We start from the raw sequence: 19,698 nt of genomic DNA, 5'->3' as shown, positions 1-19,698 counted from the left end.
GAGCATAGGAAGCACAGTGAAACAACTTTCATCTTTGTAAAATGTCAAAGTTTAATGAGTGAGGTTGATTACCACTTATCTGTTGCAAGCTGACACTAAAGCGCATCCCGCTGCAGTTCCACTAACAGCCACTAGAAGGCAGCTCCAAAACCAACATTTCTGGCTGTGTCACTTTCTTCGAGAATTATCTTAATCTCTCAACAAAAAGACGGTCACTCTTTATACTCCACATAAATTTATGCTTTTATGAGTAAATTGAACAAGATTGATATGAACTCGAAGCAATGCGGCTTACAGGAATACGTAACCCACAAAATAATAATTTGTACATCAATTACTCACCCTGTGTTATGATGAATAATAACTCTAGGGTAAAAGAAGAATCCAAAAATGGGGGAAATTCTTGGCGAATTTGAGTAAAAGGGAGGCGCAGATGGTTGATGGTCATGTCCATGCATCAGATTGACTGTAGACAAATAACTTGTACCAGTTTTTATTAGAAAAATGCACCTTTATTTCCCATATGAAACAAACAGCAGTGATTTATTTAGCAACATTAGAAAAGCTATTTTAAAAAAGGCTGAAACATTACTGCGGTTAGCAGGTTCAAGTAATAAATTTCATCATCACATTACTCTCCTCTTCCTCTCTCTCTGTTCTTGTCCACCTCTGTGTGACTCATTTCTATCTTTGTGATACAACAATTAGATTTTTTAGGGTAACTGAAATGGTCAAAGCTTGAAGCAACAAACTGTAATTTAAGCTGCACTGTTGCATCAACACCAATGTCGATGCTGTAAATTTTGCTGCACAAAAAGTCGTGCTGTTTGTCACTGCAGCAGGAAGTTGGACAGCGCATCAAACACTTCAATACAGCCAAAAAAAAACCCCAACAGATGTAAAAGTACTTTGAGCTTGACAGCATTGTGCAAAAGTAGCTGACAGAAAAAGCTGCTTCCTCTTCCCTAAAAACAGAAGACGATTGGTCAACGGCTGCTTTGTGTATGTGTGTATATGCATATATATATATATATATATATATATATATATCAAAGAGTGCAAACACATGAAAACACCACATTTAGTTTCCAGTAATCCTCCTAATGTAATATCAGCTGATATACATATTTCTGTTTTAATGCCCTTGACTGTCTCTATCATCTTAGCTGCTAAGATTGTTAAAAAAAAGTGATTTGTAATTACAAAACAGCTGACCAAGAACTTAAAGTTTTAATTTGTATGATATAAATCCAAACGTATGAATACTTTATTTTACACTGATTGAGTTAGCATCCGTTTTTTAGCATCTTAAATCTGTTTTATAGGTTTTTTTTGTGGAGCTTCAGTTTCAACTCAACCACATTAAGGATCAGAGAAGTGATCATGTAAACAGTTGACAGCAATGTTAAACGCAAACTAAGTGATGGATTAAAAAAACGTTTTAAATTGAACAAGAGGCAAAAAGATCTTTTTTTTAAAAAAATCTGCATTACTCATATCAACAACAAAAACACTTGGGGGATTGGGAGAGGATCCAAATCACAGGGTGAACAAACAAATTATTTTTCACTTTTGTTAATATTGTGAGACAGGGCATTTGGACTTTGTGTAGGTCTGCATGCTCTGAGTGCCCCTCTGCTTATGATTATTTAAAATTTAGTCTCACTTATTTGCTGAAGAGGTGACTGTGCTGCATTTCCCTGACATCACCTGTCAATCACACACTGGGCTGTCATGCTGATTGGCTTAAAGGTGCCCTGGGGAGTTCTTGTAAACAAATTAAAGTTTAAAGTCAGTATTACTCAACAAGACATACTTTGTGAATTTTCGAGGCATGTTAAATATATTTCCTTCCTCATTTAACGTTTTTAAATCCTGTGTTGTTTGCATCCATGTTTACAAGCTGCAGTCTTCTTCTTTCCTGATTTTTTTGGCACTCAAAGAAAAAAGCTCCGTTACGCTACTCGAGGTCTAAGACTCCACGGGGAACCGTTATGTTTCAGAAACATTACAAAGGTTGTTACAGCAAACTGAAAAGGTAACTGAAGTCTGATTCATTGTTTAGTTGTGCAAGAGGAAAACTTAAATATCATATTAACAAATTTAGCTGAATGAGAATACTGCCGGCTTTAAAAACAGAATAAGTCTTGCGTTTCACCTGCATCTTCTCTACTCTATTCAACTTCCTCCTCTTCATCCTCGCTCTCCCCGTCGCTGTCCTCTAACAGCCGGGACTGGAGAGCAAGTCGCTGTGCCACCGCTGTTACCATGGCAGCGCCCTTCCCACTACCATCCTCAGAAACAAGGAAGGTGATGTCACAATCAGGGGCGAGGAGGCGCACCATCTCCTGGAGATCAATGCTGAAACTGCGGGAGGAGAGACAAGAGAGAAAATACAGGAGAGATAAGAGTGAGGAAAGAAAAAATAAATATATGACAAGCAGAATTTATTGCAAACTGTTGTTGATATGAGAAAATGTTTTAAATGCTGCAGAAATTAATCTTTAGATACATGAAAGGAAATAACTGAAAGAAAGAGAAGTGACTTTTAAACAGTAATCATGGTATTTTCCTTCAACACGCACAAAGACAGGAAGTGTGTGAATGTGTCAACACTCAGCGCCGCCTCCTGTCTGTTCCCTCACACACACACACACACACACACACACACACACACACACACACACAAAAATAAAAATGATTTCATATCTCCACAAAATTGAGAAAGAAAGAAAAAAAGAGGAAAAAAAACAACAACTTCCTCCTCCTGTTTCTGTGGTAGTTTGACTTTGTAGTAACCGACAAAATAAAAAACGATGGACGCTGTTCTAAACATTTACTGATAAATTTGTGAACAGTCCTGTTTTACTTCACACTTCTCCTTTTTTCAGTTACAGGAGAGTTTGCAAACAAGACAAGAGGGTCATTTTTCAGAAAAAATATGACGTGTTAAAAAATGTTGGTGTTTAGCAGCGAGCTGTTCAATATATCAACAAATGAAGGGTCCCTGAATGCATCAAGATTTTCAACAAAAGTCAAACCTGTTTACTGAAGAACAATTTCTCCCCACATCTTTAATCTACCAGAGGTCAACAAATCAAAGGTTAAGGAAAAAAAAAATCCTAATTTTGACGGTTTTTGTTCTTCCAAGCGCACATTTTAAACTGGTGACAGCCGTATGTAAACATTTAATGGTTTACAACACACTATAATCAATGTGTCTACAGGTATTAGACACTTAAATATTATGCAGCATACATGTGGCCTCGTGCAGAGGCAGGTTTAATGTAGGAATATGTCTATTAGAGTGAGTTAGGTCAATCATCCTGCCAGCAGGTAAGTGCAAGTATTAAGTGAAACTGCAGCATTAGGTCCACTGGTCAGTTTACAGATTTGCAAAATCAGAAATGTGAACAGTCAGCAGGAGAGCTTGACTCATTTTAACAAAAATAAATTTTGTTTTTGTACTATTTTAAACAGTTTGATTTCATTTGACTCATTGCAGTTCTGAAATGTTTTAGCCCTGGCTCAACCATATAAAGCACTCTGTAACATGCTTTTGAAAAGTGCTGTATAAATAAAGTTTGATATTGTCATAAATAATGGAAGTTAAAGTAAAGTGCAACCAAACACATCATTTGTCATTAAACCTTTGTCCTTGACACTACTTTCTCATGGCGTCTGTTTATTGTCTTACTTGGGGTGTTTTCTGTAGACCGTCCCATCCACCCCCACGGTGGTCTTCAGATGGTCCAGGCCGCGGTTTACACGGATACGGTTGGCAATGGTTGCCAGGGCAGCGGCGCACAGACTGGCAGAGCGTGTGGAGATGGTGTCGCAGATCAGACGCACCACGCGGGAGTCGACAGAGTCCCAGTTCAGACCCAACTTAGTCAGAATATTCTGGGAGTTTTTCAGACCACCGTCCTCCCTGAAACAGAGACAAAGACAGGAAGTGAGGACAGACATATGTCTGTGTTCAAGTTTGCTGTCTCTTGTAGAGAACTCTAATGTCTATTATAACCTGTCTCTAATAAACGCCTGGTACTGTCTTAAAGTGAAGTGAAGAAAAGCCTCGTCAACTATATTTCAAGAACTGCTGCCTGATAATGTTACTAAAGCCAAAACAAATGACAGAAACTTTAAATATCAGAATTTTCTTTTGAAGAAAATACAGAATTGGATTACTTTTCAGTACCAGATCTGAAAGTTTACCGCTCCAGACAACAGTATCGAAACAAAAGACTTTTAATTTAAGAAGATTTATCAAACACTCACTCCTCCATCGCAGACATGAACTTTGTCTCAAATGCGCCCGGAGTCAGCAGCGCCTCAGATGCCTGTCCCTTGAACAGCACCTTCTCTTCTGTGAGCCTCACCAGCAGCCGCCGAACAATTTCTCCCAAATACATACCGCTGATCATCTTCTCAAAGCTACACAAGAAGACAACATAAAATCTGGGTGACAAACAGTAGAAATCAATCTCTGACAACTGACTGCAGTCGTCGTCTTGTTTAAAAAACATAAGCACTTACCTTTCAGAGAAAATGTGTAAAAAAGGAACCGATAGGCCTATGTGTTAAGTTACTTTTTGAACATGCAGTCAAGAATAACCACTGAAATGTATCATATCAGACAACCAATCAGCTGCCACGGACAGTGATTGATTACAGATTAATCTTTTGTGTTAGTTGATTGTTTAGTCTACAAGAGGTTTTCTACAAGACTCAATTCAAAGAAAAGAAGCAAAACCTCTCATGATAGAAGCTGTAAACAGCCAATGTAAAACAGTCTGTCTATTTTTTTTAAATAGTGTGACATTTTCCAAAGAGCAACTAATCACTTCAGTGTTTTCCAAAGGACCTGCTGTACATACGTGTGGACGCCAGGGTTGATGGATGTCTCGTCCACCACCACGTCAAACTCCGTCTGGATGTCTTTCAGGGAGCCGTCATCTCCGAAGCCGCCCCATTCTGTGTTGATGCACATCCTCCCATCCTCGCCTTCCACACGCTTCACGTTCTTCATCTCCTCCATGTAGCAGGCGTTGGTTCCCGTACCTGTTAAGTCATTCATTTATTTATTATATTTTGTATTATTAATCTGAATCTGCAAAGTAACTAAGGCAGAAGTAGAAGTAGAGGCAGAAGTAGAAAGTAGTTATAACAGCTGCTCGTACGCTAACTCAGAAAAAAAATGCACAATGATCAAACCTTCCTGCTTGTTTTCCACCACCTTTGTCCTTTCATCTCAGTCTCTCCAACAAACAAACACACACACACACACACACACACACAGGTGTGGTGTATTCATTTCCTAAGGGAGAACTACCGTTTGCCTCATATTCCAGCAGGCTTTCAAATCAAACCAATTAGAGTAGAAGAGAGGAGGCGTTTCACTGCTAAAACACGGCCCTCATTATATTTAATGTGATCAAGCTGTTGAGCAGCCTCTCATGTTCACCAGGTAAAACACATTATGTCTGAGAGGTGACAAATAACATGCTCTGTGAGTCTTAGTAACACCTGAGAGGACGATGTTTTCCACAATGAGCTTTTAGAGTGAAGAACAGCCTCCAATATCAGTTACTGTACCTGCAAGACACAGGTATCTACAGTGTACTGAAGTCACTATAAACATGTCTCACATGCCTCTTCTTTTCTGTCCTTCTATGTTCAGTTTACAGTGACAGACAAAGTCTACATTTAAGTATATATATTTTATATCATAATTTATTTTTATTAGGTTCGTTAGGTTATTAGGTTCTTCGCAATAACATGTGCTTCCAATTTCTGTTTACAGAACCACTTTTCATAAGCTGAACAAACAAAAACAAAACACAAAAGCAGCTGTAACAACCTTAAATATACAATAAAGTAAAAAACAAACAAACAATAAAAGAAAAACAAAACAAACACACACACACATACACCATCAGGCAAAAATTACAAATTACTCTGACATGCTGTAGACAGTTCTACTTATTGATAAAATATATTTCAAAGTATTATATTTTTAATTTATATATATATTTCATTTCATATCTATATTTTACAGTATATTTTGATGCTTATGTCAATATATATTTTTATGGTAGGAGGATTTTGTAAGAAGGACTTTTATCTGTAGAGTACTTCAGAGTATTTATTTCAATGTAGAATTGTGACTTGTACTTGAAGGTACAGCCTGTAATTGTAATTTAATACACATGTTGTTAAATTTAGCAAATATTTCCTGACGGTCTGCTCTATGTCTGACAAAATCTGGTGTTTATATGCAGCTCTGATTCTGTAAATGTGAAACAAACAAGTAACTCGGGAGGGAGCCACACAACACGATCATGCAGTGCCTGTGCACCGGACAGGGGAGAGGCCAAGGGCGTATAAAGAGAAAGGCAGTGAGAGCGAGAGGGACGGTAAACCACAGCTTCTGTAGGAGCTCTAACAGGAGGCGTGTATTTGTTGGGATGATCAAATATCTAAAATCTTTCTCCAGAATCACTGATTCCACCTTTAAGTAAGAGATCTGACTAGTTCTTCCCATATATGAAGTTAATATATGGTATATAAATAAATGATTACCGATGATCATGCCGATCTCGCAGCTCTGGTCTTTGTAGCCGCAGCTCATCATTGTGCCCACTGTGTCGTTCACCATGGCAACCGAACCTATATCATAGTCCTGCAGAGAGAGAAAGCGAGTGAGAGGGAGAGAGAGAGAGAGCGATAGACAGGTGTGTTTATGGCCCTCCTATTTATAATCTGTACACCAAATAACCTGCCTACACACACGCGTCGTGCTACATCCATCTCTTAAACTGCAGAGTTACACGTTTTTTGTTTTTTTCAGAGTCTGAGCAAAGAAACAAAACAAACAAGAAAAGCTTCATTATGGATTGATCTGCTTTTTATTTCCCCCATTAATAGACTCATCTTACTCTGAATAGTGAGAAATGTTGCCATAACTACAGCCCCAAATAACAGCTTCACAATGTTTGCTTTGTTCTACTAACTGTCCAAACAAAAACATTATTACTAATACATTACGATTTTTTTACATCATTAAAAGGGGAAAAAAAAGAATATCTGCACATTTGTGGAGCTGGAACCAGGCAATGCTTAGCTTGAAAAATGAATTAAACAAACTGATTAATTTACTAATAATTTCAGTTTTACTTTTGGGGGCAGTTTAATGAACAGTTATTCATATTTAAAAGGAATAGTTTGAATACAAAATCCTAATTTTCAAAGAGATGAAATATTTCAGATAATCAGTCAAAAGAGTGCAATATTTCTCTCTGAGATGTAGTGGAGGAGGAGGTGACCCTAGCACTAACACAAAAGACAAGTAAAGTGCAAGTACTTTGTACGTAAGTACAGTACTTTGATAAATGTACTCAATTACATTCCACCACTGGTTTACAACTATATAAAACAGAGAAAAACATCTAATCCGCACAACTGAGAAGCTGGATCCAGGCAATATTTAGCTTGACAATTTGTGATTCGATTATTAGAATAGTTGCAAGATAATTTTAATTAACTTGTCATTGAAGCTCTCAATGTGACAGTTCACTCTTGTGCTCATAATATTGCTTCAAATCTTTAGTTTTTCTTTAAATTCACTTTGTGAGCCTCAGTATTCAGACTGACCCCTCTCCTGTGAATGGCATCTTTCAGTAACTTCACAATGTCTTTGCCCTCCACGCCGGAGCAGTTGAAGCCTTTGGTCCAGCGGATCAGGACGCTCTGTGCAGAGATAACACTTAATGCGCACATTTAAAACAAAACACAAAAATGTTTTGACAGAATAAGCTGATTTTCCTCTATAAAAAAAAAACAACTACAGTTAACACTGATCCTCATGCACGAATATTTTTGTATTCTCATCCTGACAGTGATACCTTGTCGATTTCCAACTGTTCACAGGGGAAGGAGAAGGTGAAACCCAGGGGAAGAGTTTGTTCCTTCAGATTCTGAGAGGCAAGAAAATCACCCAGACAGGCGGCGATGTGGTCGAACAGCTGGACAGACAGAAAGACAGACACAATTTTAACTTTGACATCTAGAGCATCTTAAAACAGCATAAAGATGGAAAATATTCTTAACGTAGCAAAAGTAAAAATACTCATTATGCAGAATGGCCCAGAATGTTGACTGTGATCACTTAAATGTTGTCTCATTTTGTCTGAGTCACCTGTTCTCCAGTTCCCAGCATCATTTCCTGCGGGATGGCACAGATCTGACTGTCCATCTTCAGCACTTTCTGCTCCTCCTCCACCACACGCACATGAAGCACTCGGAAGTTCGTTCCACCAAGATCCAACGCCAGGAAGTCGCCTTTCTCTGCCCGGAGGAACAACAGACTTGATCAAGGGATGCAGGTAGTATGTGCGTCTTTTATAGCTTTAAATATTAACTAAATAAAGTGCAAATTAGCACAGCATCAAGAATGTTCGTGTTTGTTACATTAAGTAAATGATCAAATATCAGCAGTAATATGAACTTACCCGTTCCGTCCGGCGTGGCCCTGACGAAGGTAGGTAGCATCTTGACGGCGGCCCTGTGGTGAGTGTGTTTGCCGAGCCCTCGAATCAGATCTTTCCTCAGCCGAGCAGAAACCTCCCGCAGCTTCTCCAGAGACAGACAGAAATGCTCCAGGTACTCCTGAACCTGCAGAGAGAGAGAGAGAGAGAGAGAGACCCAAAAAATATGTTTCCCCTTTTTGTCTTTTGTCCACCAGATTTGTTTTCAGTGTGCTTTTTTAACATGTGTATGCAAACACTATTATACATAGATAAATACTGATACTGTTATATTTTTGTCGCAGACTGTGCACATTAAAGCAAACAAGACTCAATCCTGGTGAGGAAGCCAAACTATTGATACTACGACTAATAATGACAATAACAATAATAATACTTGAATTTACACAGCACTTTACAAACAAAGCTGCAAAGGGCAAGACTGATCTACGATAAAAAGGTTTCAGGACTGAAATAATTTGAATGAAATCGGAAATTTAAAAAAACAAATGGAAACAAATCAGATTTCTCATCCTAAATATTAATCCACAAGATGGCAGTGTTTACTTGAAATCTGCAGTATCAAACAACAGTCTTTGCACTGACAAACTTAACATAGTGTTTGAAGTTGAATACTTGATTCCTCTTCAAAAAGCGTTTCCTCCTGTGTATCCTGTGGGGTTATCTCTCACTGTTGAGTTCATTGTGTTCATGTTTAAGGTATCATTATCATCAGTTATGAAGTTATGCTGCACTTCAGGTCACACCTGAACAAAAGATAAACCATATGTTGTACTTCCAGTTATAAGACAGCACATGTTTTACCAGCAGGAGCCCTACTTGGTGATTAAAATTGTTAAAAATCCTGAACAAAGAAAAGTGGCGGATTTGACCCGCCTGTTGCTTCTGTACGTCATGTTTCATGAAAGGACTCGACTCGTGACATGTCTGTGTCACTGAATGTGTAATAATATTCTCATAAACAGATAGATATGTTGCTGTTGTAATGTTAACCACAAGAAGATACTGATTTTTCTTTTGAGCCTTTTTAACCCTATATTTATTTTTTAATTGTTGGAAAATAAGCACCATTAAAAGTATGCTGTATTACCTACAAATAGTTCCTGTTTGCAGTCTAGCCATGGATTAATATTATTACTGGATTTCTCTGACACTTAAAAAAAAATTAAAAACAGGATGAACCTTACGCAAGGTCTGAAGCATCTTTCCTCTATGTTTTTTTTACATGGATTTATGGATGTTTTCAATCAACATCAGGAATAATGATATCCTTGGATAGCGTAGGACATACTGAATTATACCAATATGTGTTTTATGTCTGTGTGTTCAGATTTGACTAAGATCTGGCTTTGAGAAAGAGTGTGATTTTTGACTCATACAGTAAAGCATTTGGGCAAATCCTCCCACTTTACATTAGAAGTCACTCACCCTTTCAACATATGACATCACCTGGCTGACAGACGTTACAACAGTCAGCAAATAAACAAAACATAAGTAATCTGATCCACAGATTTTACATATTCTAATTTTACATTTGGATATTGATCTACTGAAGGTGCAACCACCTAATTTATAACACAACCTGCAGTAACATCACATTTTTCAGTGATTTACTGTATAAGCCCAATAGAAATAAAAAACAAAACAATAAAAAGACATGTACAAGCCTACTGTTTATGTTTCTGTTAAATGAAATGTGAGTCTACAGGAAGAGACCTGGCTGGCACAACATGTTATGGTCCTCTAGAGAGGCTGACAACAATACTAATTTCTCTTCCTGTTTTCCACTTCCTTTAAAGCTGCACTTGGCAGCTGTAACGTACCAAGCTGCTTTTATATTTCTACATTATCACATTGCACTCTACAGTGTGGCGTACAGGTATGATCACACCTACAGAGCACTTCGTTTAACAATCTGCTGTGTTGCAACCTACTGTTACCGAGACAAACGCTGGTCCCCATTAGGTAAAGATTCTGGGGCGGCATATAGGACACATCATCCAGAAATGATGTGCAGCTTCCTGTCCGGTTTCTATGGACGGCTTTCGTTGTATTGCCTGTATTGGCACTCAAAACAAAGTGAACTTCCTTTTTGGATAATAAAGTCAACCTTGAAGTTGAGCACAAGAGGAGCTCCATTGGCTTTATAGTAACATTTTTTGAGGCTACAGAAAAGGGGACCATCTCACAAAGGCTTTTGGAGAAACAAACATGTCTGTTTTGGGCCATTTCTTTACTTAACTTATTGCACGGGGCCTATTTAACTGTAAAATGCTGTGACCTCTTTTCTGTGTGTGAAAATATTACTATTGATATTAAAGATGTATGTCAACTGTAACGTTACATTTGGGATCAATGGGTTTTTGAATGGGTTTTGGTAACAAGTCTGGAATAAGGACTGTGGTCAAGACTAGCTTAAGAGACTTTCATTTTTTATCCTACAACATAAAATACGCCAGTAAAATCACAAAGCTGAGCACTCTGGTGTTCTTGTACTTTGTTTTTCATGTTAATTTTTTTATCCGTGTCCTCATCAGGGACTGAACCAAACTAAACCCTCCAATATAAGCTGAGGTAATTTTATGGTTACTTTATTTGTACCAGTAGGTTGACACACCTAAAATAACACACCCTTAAAGCTGTGTGAGTGAGTTTGTTCAATGTGTCTACACAAGATGTGAGTTTGTGTGTTGCTATACATCCAAGTTTCAACATGGAGGCTCAGACTGGATCACAAACAGGACCAGTTTCGCCACTATCTGTCTGTGGTGTGGTGGTATCGTAGAGAATATTTTCCCTTGGCAGGCTGGTTGGTTTTTCTCACGTTTTTTATTGTAAGTCGCTGAAATAGATCAGACAAGTTTCAACAGTCCTGCTGCTGTCTGGGAAAAATCTGATTCCCTGGCAGAGTGGATCACGTTGAGATAATATATGTCATGGATACATTTGGGAAGAAATTTTGGGTAAAAAGCTTCATTCATCTGTCAGTTGGGTCAGGTATTGGCACATCTCATGGACAAACAAAGACATCTAAAATAGACCATTAAAGCTAATCTGATCAGCATATTCCTAATTAACCCTTTGCTTAGCCAAGCTCCCAAAAGTTTAGTATCACAAAGATTAGATTAGTATCACAAATTCAGTGTGTGACCAAATGTCTTCCCTTCTGTTCCTGCATTATGGTGTTGATTAATGGCCAGAAAAGTGTTTTTGCGGAAAATTATCGCAGTGAAACTGACCTTTGACCTTTTGGATATAAAATGTCATTAACTCACCATTTTATCCTATTAAAATTTGTGTGTAAACACTTTTGTGAAAATTAGTGTATGTAGTTGTGGCCAAAAACAATGTTTTGTGAGGTTGCAGTGACCTTTGACCACCAAACTCTAAACACTTCACGGTTGAGTCCATCTGGATGTTTGTGCCAAATTTGAGAATATTCACTGAAGGCTCTATTGAGTAATTACATTCACAAGAATGAGGCCAACGCAACGTCACAGTGACCTTGACTTTTGGCCAAAAATATCTAATTTGTTCATTGTTGAGTCCAAGTGAACATTGGTACCAAATTTGACACCTCAAGGTGTTCCTGAGATATTGTGTTTACAAGAATGGGACAGACAGAAACTGACAGACTACCTGAAAATATAATGATTCAGGCCATTGCTGTCGCTGTCACTGTCGCTACCACGAGGATTAAAAAAAAAGTAAGTGCTACTTAAAAATAGAGGTCAGTTTTTGAAGTTTCAATTCAAAAGAATAATGTCCTTTCATTCATCATTTTGTCCTTTTGTAATCTTCTGTTATTTTTAATATTCGATGTTTCTATTTTTTTGCATCTTGTTCTGTGTATTTGTCACCTACAGTATATGAAATGGACCATATAAATACAGTTTTAATATCATTACTATGATTGCACAAATAAAATAGCTCCATATAGTTTGTGTGATAGCCTTTGCATTAAACCTGGTCCCAGGTACAGGATCAGGATCAGGATCAGGATCAGGATCTGGAGTCTGTCTCTGCAGACACTAACAGTTAGTGTGGGATAAAACATATTGTGCACTCCTCCCCTCTTTGTCTCTCATAACTTACAGTACTTTTCCAGAGGCGTGTTTGTTCAGGCCTCGTCTTGCTCTTTCTATCTGCAGCATTAAACTTTTTCTTCACCCCCTTTTCTCATATGTTTATCATTCTTTCTTCGCCTCATGTCCTCACATGCTTACGTGACTGACTTCATTCCTCCATCAAGACTCTGATGGCTCCGACAGTCAAAAGGCTTTCTTTACATTCACTCGGGCCAGCCTACAACATATAGTAAATCTCTGCTAAAATGCACAGTAACATTGAAGCTGTGGTGGAAAAATACTCAGATCTGTCACTGAAGGTAGCAATACCACAGTGCAGAAATACTCTGTTAGCAGCAAAATGTATGAATTTTATGTAACTGGATTATATTATCATATACTGTGTCAGCACATAATTAAAACTGATTTATAAAGTATCATATTTAACAAACTGAGCATCTATTCTGTGTTATTTCTGATGCCCAAGGTAATTATAGCTGTAAGATAAATGTATTTGTGTAAAAATACTTTGTTTGCCTCCAAGATGTAGTGGATAGTAACATGAAAGTCCATTAAAATCAGAATCAGAATCACGTTTATTGGCCAAGTTCAACAAATGAGGAACAAGGAATTTTTTCCGGGTTGGCAATGCTCACAGTACAGGGGAGGAAAAAAAAGTTAGGGATAAGAAAAATAGAAAAAAAGACAGACATAGACATGTAATTGTAAATCATTTTGTAAAAATCATTTTGTAAAAATGTAAAAATTTTGTAAATCAAATTGTAAAATCATATCTTTAGTACAGTACTTGAGCAAATGTACCTAGTTACTTTTCACCACTGCCTTCGTCAGTGAGAATTACTATTCAAATATAAAGTAAACATTATGCAGAATGGTTAATTTCTGAATGATAATATTTTATTGATGCATTAATGTGTGCATCATTTTAATATTACAGCTGGTAAAATTGGGAGTAATTTCAATCTATTTATATACCGCTGGGTATACACTGCAGGGATCATTAAAGTATTTTTGATGTACCAATATCATATTTTAAATGTTGATTATATTTTGTATTATGATTGAATAATGAATAAAGTTCCCCAATAATTGTAGTGAGGTAAAAAGTACAATATTAATAAATGAAGTGGAATATAAGTATTAAGTAGCAAAAAAAGAGAAAAAAATCAAGTAAAGCACAAGCACATCAACTTTATATTTAAGTACAGTACTTGAGTATATGCAATTCATAGTTTATGGTTGACTAAGAGAAATCTGCAGGAGTTTTTCGGGAATAAAGAGGCGTTTTGGGTGTGACTCCTACATCTGTCCTCACATCTTTCAACTTGTGATCATAAAACTGAAAACTGGAAGTCATCTACTGTAAAATACATAAAGTTCCTTTCTTACAGTTCATCTGTCACTGAATGACCCTGTGACTGAACCTCCTACATGAATCAGACTGATACAGTCTCTGTGATTTCCTAACATCAGAATCCCCTCAGCAGCAGCAGCACTGACTTCCCAAAACAGGCTTCAAACTGTGAGTAACGAGACTTAAATCACAGAGATAGAATGTTATAAATGACACTAAAATAAACGTTTTACACAATCATACTGATGCAGTCACTTTGACAGTCAGTTTTCCATGTAACAATACTAAAAGATTAACTCTTTGACGACAACAGGTCTTCAATTTTGTTTCTTCACAAAAGTTTCATTTTTTGTATGAAAACACGTTTTCACATGTAGTTTTGTATTAAGACTGAATGCCAACACCTGTCTGCATTCTGATCCAAATTTTTGAATGTAATATTTGGACAGTGAAAAAAAAACAACTCTACTGAGTCAAAGTCTTGAAATCAAAATCTAATCTAATCTTAAGTAAAAGTATAAAATTATGAGCAAAAAAATAAATAAATAAAATTATATGTATATATGTATATGTATATATATTTAAAGTATCAAAAGTAAACTACTCATTAGGGGGCAGAATGACATTAGACATCTAGTAAATTTCCACCATTGCCTTTAGTTGTAACATTTTACTTAAAAAAAAAATGTATGCATAAGTTTACATGATCGGATGTTTTACATAAAGCTAATTTTGGTACATCTTTGTGGAAAATAATTGCCCAATTTCAAAACTCACAAACTAAAGAGCTAATTTCCAGAAAGACGTGTTTACATTGCTCAAATAAAAACATTAAATGTTCAGCATTTTGGGATAAAATGTGCCCTTTTCATGGTGAATTCCATGCTGTGGTCTGGGCTAATATTGACAGTGGTTAGCCTGTTTGAAGAATTTAAACAAATTACAACAACAACAACAAATATATTTCCTGACACATACCTTACTGAGTGTATCTGGAGGGATGCCTTCGTAGAGGTTAGAAGTGTCTCCACTCATTTTGGCCTTCTTGGAAATGTGTGTGTCATTGCCACCGTTTTCCGCTGTGCTGCTCATCTAGAAAGTAAAGTTAAAAAGTCAGTTCACTCAAAAACAGAAATGTCTAATTTATACTGGCATAAAGCCACGCAGACAGCCTCAGATCTGCACTATTGAGACTTCTGCCATTGCCCTAATGAATTAATCTAGTTTGGAGAATGCAAGCAGCTACGTTCAGGTGTACTGAATATGCTAAATGCAAATCATCATGCTAACATGCTCACAATTACAATGCTAACATGCTGGTGTTTAGCAGATTTACCATTTTCACCGGGTTAGGCTAGTGTGTTAGCATGCCAACATTTAGGCTACTAATTAGTACTAAACATAAAGTACATTCCAGGTGGAAAGGAAGTTTTTAGTTTTGCAAAGTATTTTGTCATAAATAAAAGTATTGGGCAAATAAAAACTTTTACCTGATAATGGCGCTATGTTGAAAAAAAAAATAGAGGATGACCAACGTCAGTAGGATTCATCATCAATTACATGGTGATTAATACAATAGTTTTTGAGACATTTCAGTCTGGTTCAAAAGACAACCAACACTGACCTCCATAGAGAGCCTTATGCTGCTAGCCTGGATACAAATTCAGTCAATGCAGTCTGTAGAGACTCACTACTGTTATCCTGGCTAACACAATAAAATTGTACCAAAAGTAAAAATCCTAAAACTGCATGAAATTGTCTCAAACCACTCGTGTTTTTCACCTGTTTGCTCAAATAGTCATAGCTTGTTAATATATATATATATATATGTATATGGCTAAATTCATTATGGCTACTGCTTAGCATGTAGCATGTGTGCTGAGCTAATGATTAGCATATATAAATGAATTTCACTCTAAAACTTTAATGTGATGCTGTTTTTGTTGATGCTTAAAGATAAACAGGTATCCATTTCTGTGCTTAACTGCTAGAGAAAGTTGCAATTTTTAAGAAATATACTTTGTTAGCATTCAACAGTTAGCTGACAGTCAAACCTCATGAGAGGTTTAACTTGGCTGTTAAATGATGGCAACTGACTTGAGAGAGAGAGTTTATTAAGATTACAAACCCCAATTCCAGTGAAGTTGGGGCGTTGTGTAAAACGTAAATAAAAACAGAATACAAGGATTTGCAAATCATTGTATTCTGTTTTTATTTATGTTTTACGCAACGTCCTAACTTCTTTGGAATTGGGGTTTGTACATAAAAGAGATTACAACATGAGCTATGCTGCAACGATACAAGGCTATAAAGCCAAGTTCGGTGTGATGACGCTCTGTAGTCTCATTTAGCCACTTGTTAGCAACAACCTTTTTTAAGACACTTAAAGGCTTTAAAGGCTTCCTAAGTGTGGTATTAACTGAAAAATTTTATGTTGTAGGACAGAATGTGAAGGTCTCTTAAGATAGTGTTAACCACAGACCTCATTTTAGGCATTTAACCAAAAAAACTGTTCAAAAACCTGTTGACTTCAAGACAGCAGAACCTTGAGTGCTAAAATGCCAACTCTTTTCCAGGTTTCAAGGCTTATTCCTGCACTACTCTATTGGCACAAGATAATAAAACAGCATCTTATGAACTTTTGGGAATCTGTGGCTACTTCTCTCTTTTGCATGTCCCTCTGGCAGTCCAACGTATTTTACAACAAGTAATAATTCTTTCAATAAACGTATAAAACTGCATAAAGGGCGTAATATTTAAAGCAATACAGAGGTCCTAAGGAAGTATAGTCTGATGACTCTTTTTATAGATGCTGTCACTCTTATGATCTAAATGATCCTTAAATATTTGTTATGCTTTGGCAGCTGTGTTTGGACTCAGCTTTAATCAATATTGGCTTTGGAGCCTGAAACCAACAAGACTTCTTTTGTTTTCAACTGGGCTTGAACCTGCAGAGCTGAAATCTTTGTCATTGTTTTGACAAACTAACAAACATTATGTCATATTAGCCATGTGGACAGTAATGTTAATCAGTTCACCACTCGAGGTGGTCGAGGCTGAAATATCGAGGAAAATTGCCATGAAATTGGGTGCATGGTTTCAAGACGACAATTTGACGTTTCCTCTTTCATCACCAGCAGATCAACTTGTTTCATATTTTTACTTTTTACTACAAGGAGCTCTGAGCATCAAATACTTAATTTCCTGCATTCTACTAGATTTTTCTGCATTAATTTGTGCCTTTTCTCTGGCTTTTATGGTGCAAATGTCTTTAATTTTGTCAAAATAAAAGTCCTCTGCTACTTTCATGTTTTTCTTAAGGGTAGACAAACACACATCACACATTCTAGATATTGAAGGGAAAGTGTCCGCTGCGTTTTACAAACACATGATTAGTGTATCAACTTTAAAGAGCTGCTTAATACAGAAATAATAGTGATACAAAATTTGTTAATCTAACATTGGTAGGGGCCATTCTTCTGTTTAACCCTTTAATACCTGGACCGACATTAGTTTCCCTGGGCTGCGTTCACATGCTTTTCACTAATTTTTAAACCACTGAAACCTGAGAAAATTTGCTAAATTTCTGGATAAAACATTATAAGCAACTTAGAAAGAAATTTCCTGCAAACTGCAAAAAAAAAAAAAAAAAGGGAATAATGTCCAGACAACTACATTTATAATTCTCTTAATTAAATAGTTTAAATCAAGAAAAAAGAAAAAAAAATCATAATATTTTTGGCACTTTCTTGGGGTCACTTTGTTGGCTTTTCCCCTTATTTTCACATAGCTTTAAACTTTTTTTTGCTATTTTTTTGGGCCATTTCTTGTAAGGTGCTCATTGCCCTCTTCCCATGTTTTTGAGAGAGATTAAGCCAGTTACCTCAGGTTTCAAGGGGTTAACTTACTTTAAGTTCATGATGTTGCAAATACTTAAGTAAATGATTAAGTAGAACTTAATAAATATACTTGTTCAAGCACTGCTTGGGTCACTAAACCACTGAATGCGTCCTGAAGAAGTAACACAAAGGTTTTGACATCTGTGATGTCAAAGGAGGGTCCTGCAGATGTCAACACTCTGGAGTTAGTTTATGTTTTGTTTTTGGGCGGAGTCCCCCTTTAGGCTCATATTATAGGAAAGACTGTTGCTCTTTAAATCCCATGCTTAAGTTTACTTCAAGCAATATGCTGATTTCTGCCTCATAGGGGAGGTTATTTGAACAAAGGGGATCTCATTGCACATGGATATCTGTCACTATCCCTGTTAGCATGAATGAAAACCTGTAACTCACTTTTCTTCCACCTGGATGCAGTTTGTATAGATGTCAGCCACGCCTCGTCAGAGTCACAACTAGAACAGAATGTAAAACACTTTTAACCCTCACTTATTCATGTTAAAAATAACTTGAACTGATGCAATTGTCAAATGTGAAGTTCATCCAAACTCTCTTCTGTAACCTGTAACAAAGTAGATTTTCACTAAGAGATCAGCAGAAAAATTGACACAATTTAATAAACTTTTAAGTAGCATTTTAGATTTCTGAAGGTGACAGTAAGACACACCAGAACAGTCTGTTTATGGGCTGATGAAATGTCAACATCGCTGTGCCAGTTCCTATCATACACGAAGAAATGCAAAGCTTAAAGGGTCAAATCTGGGGCTAAGGCTCCTTTAAAGTGAAGCAGAAAGTCTCAGAGTAAAAATACACTGATAAACAGAGCTTCACATTTTAAGAGAAAGGATGAAAAAAATCAAATGAGTCACATTTTTTCTTTAAAAACTAAATTAAAAGGGACAAAAGGAATAATCCTCATTTTATGTGCTTTCATGAGCTTTGGCTTCTTCTTCATGGAAACTTTGGGACCTGATTAAACAGCTGAATATCTATCTGCACAGCTCATCACACATGCAAAGGCGTACTGTTATCTTTGCACAAAAAATGTAGCACAAACTCAAGTAAAGTAACTCACCTTTGCGTCCCGCGCTGCGCCGCTCAACCTGACACGAGTCCGCTTCCTTAATGAAAAAGAAAACAGCGAGAGCTCAGTTTGTGTTTTACACCCACTTCATCTGAGGATCAGTGTCGCAACACGATGAGGCGCGTTGTTAGTCTGACACGCAGAAGATGTCGGGGGCGGTGGTGCCCGGATCCAAACAGCTGAGACCACTTACAAACCACTGCGTCGCTTCACTGGGAGGACACCGTTTATTAGTCATAAAGAGCTTCAACGGAAAGCGAAGGAGAGCCTGTTTAGTTTTTGGCAGCGGGTCTCTTTCTGCGCGCAAAGACGCACAAGAAGCACAGCCAGGCTTCTGATCTGGGATCAGTTAACCCCAAATAACAGCCGCTTGAAATTAATTTATAGTTGCGACCTTCTTAAGAGAATAAAGTATGGCGTAGTGTAATTAAGTATTATGCAAATAGGAAATTTAAAGCTATTATAGTCTTTTCTTTGCGCGACACTCTAGAATTGTACTCCACTACATTTCAGACGCATATTAGTACTTTTAACTGCACTATATTTGTTTGACAACTTAGTTACTTTGTAGAGCCAGGTTAATAATACAATATAATAACTGAAAAATAAATTATGATGCATTATTACAGGATTACACTTAATCAATTACTAATGTGAAACCACAATCCACCCAGCAGTATATAAAGTAATTCAAATAAGCTCTACCTTTATTGGCTGCAAGATTTAGGCC

General features: G+C 37.0%; 1 protein-coding gene across 1 annotated transcript; it reads right to left on the bottom strand.

Moving 5' to 3' along the window:
* Positions 1 to 490: 490 nt before the first annotated feature.
* On the bottom strand, positions 491 to 19,218 carry LOC121952734 (hexokinase-2-like). The gene is made up of 12 exons (XM_042499549.2): positions 18,960 to 19,218; positions 18,281 to 18,339; positions 14,967 to 15,080; positions 8,511 to 8,673; positions 8,198 to 8,346; positions 7,905 to 8,024; positions 7,654 to 7,749; positions 6,583 to 6,682; positions 4,878 to 5,061; positions 4,279 to 4,434; positions 3,698 to 3,931; positions 491 to 2,367 (listed from the first exon to the last, which is right to left on the bottom strand). Exons 3-12 carry the CDS (start codon positions 15,078 to 15,080, stop codon positions 2,175 to 2,177), a joined length of 1,509 nt encoding a protein of 502 aa, XP_042355483.2. The 5' UTR covers positions 18,281 to 18,339; positions 18,960 to 19,218; the 3' UTR covers positions 491 to 2,174.
* Positions 19,219 to 19,698: the final 480 nt, after the last annotated feature.

Source organism: Plectropomus leopardus, chromosome 15 (assembly GCF_026936395.1).
Source record: "Plectropomus leopardus strain MGB_pleo_1.0 chromosome 15, ASM2693639v1, whole genome shotgun sequence".
In the NCBI taxonomy this organism is placed as follows: domain Eukaryota; kingdom Metazoa; phylum Chordata; class Actinopteri; order Perciformes; family Serranidae; genus Plectropomus; species Plectropomus leopardus.
This window is presented reverse-complemented; position numbering and strand designations above follow the sequence as displayed.

Bases quoted from the DNA above. Each gene is read 5' to 3' on its own strand.
- LOC121952734 (XM_042499549.2), bottom strand. From the start codon at position 15,080: ATGAGCAGCACAGCGGAAAACGGTGGCAATGACACACACATTTCCAAG. The intron at 8,674-14,966 runs GTATGTGTCAGG...CTCTCTCTGCAG, and splicing joins CTCCAGATACACTCAGTAAG to GTTCAGGAGTACCTGGAGCA. The intron at 7,750-7,904 runs GTATCACTGTCA...ATCTCTGCACAG, and splicing joins AACAGTTGGAAATCGACAAG to AGCGTCCTGATCCGCTGGAC.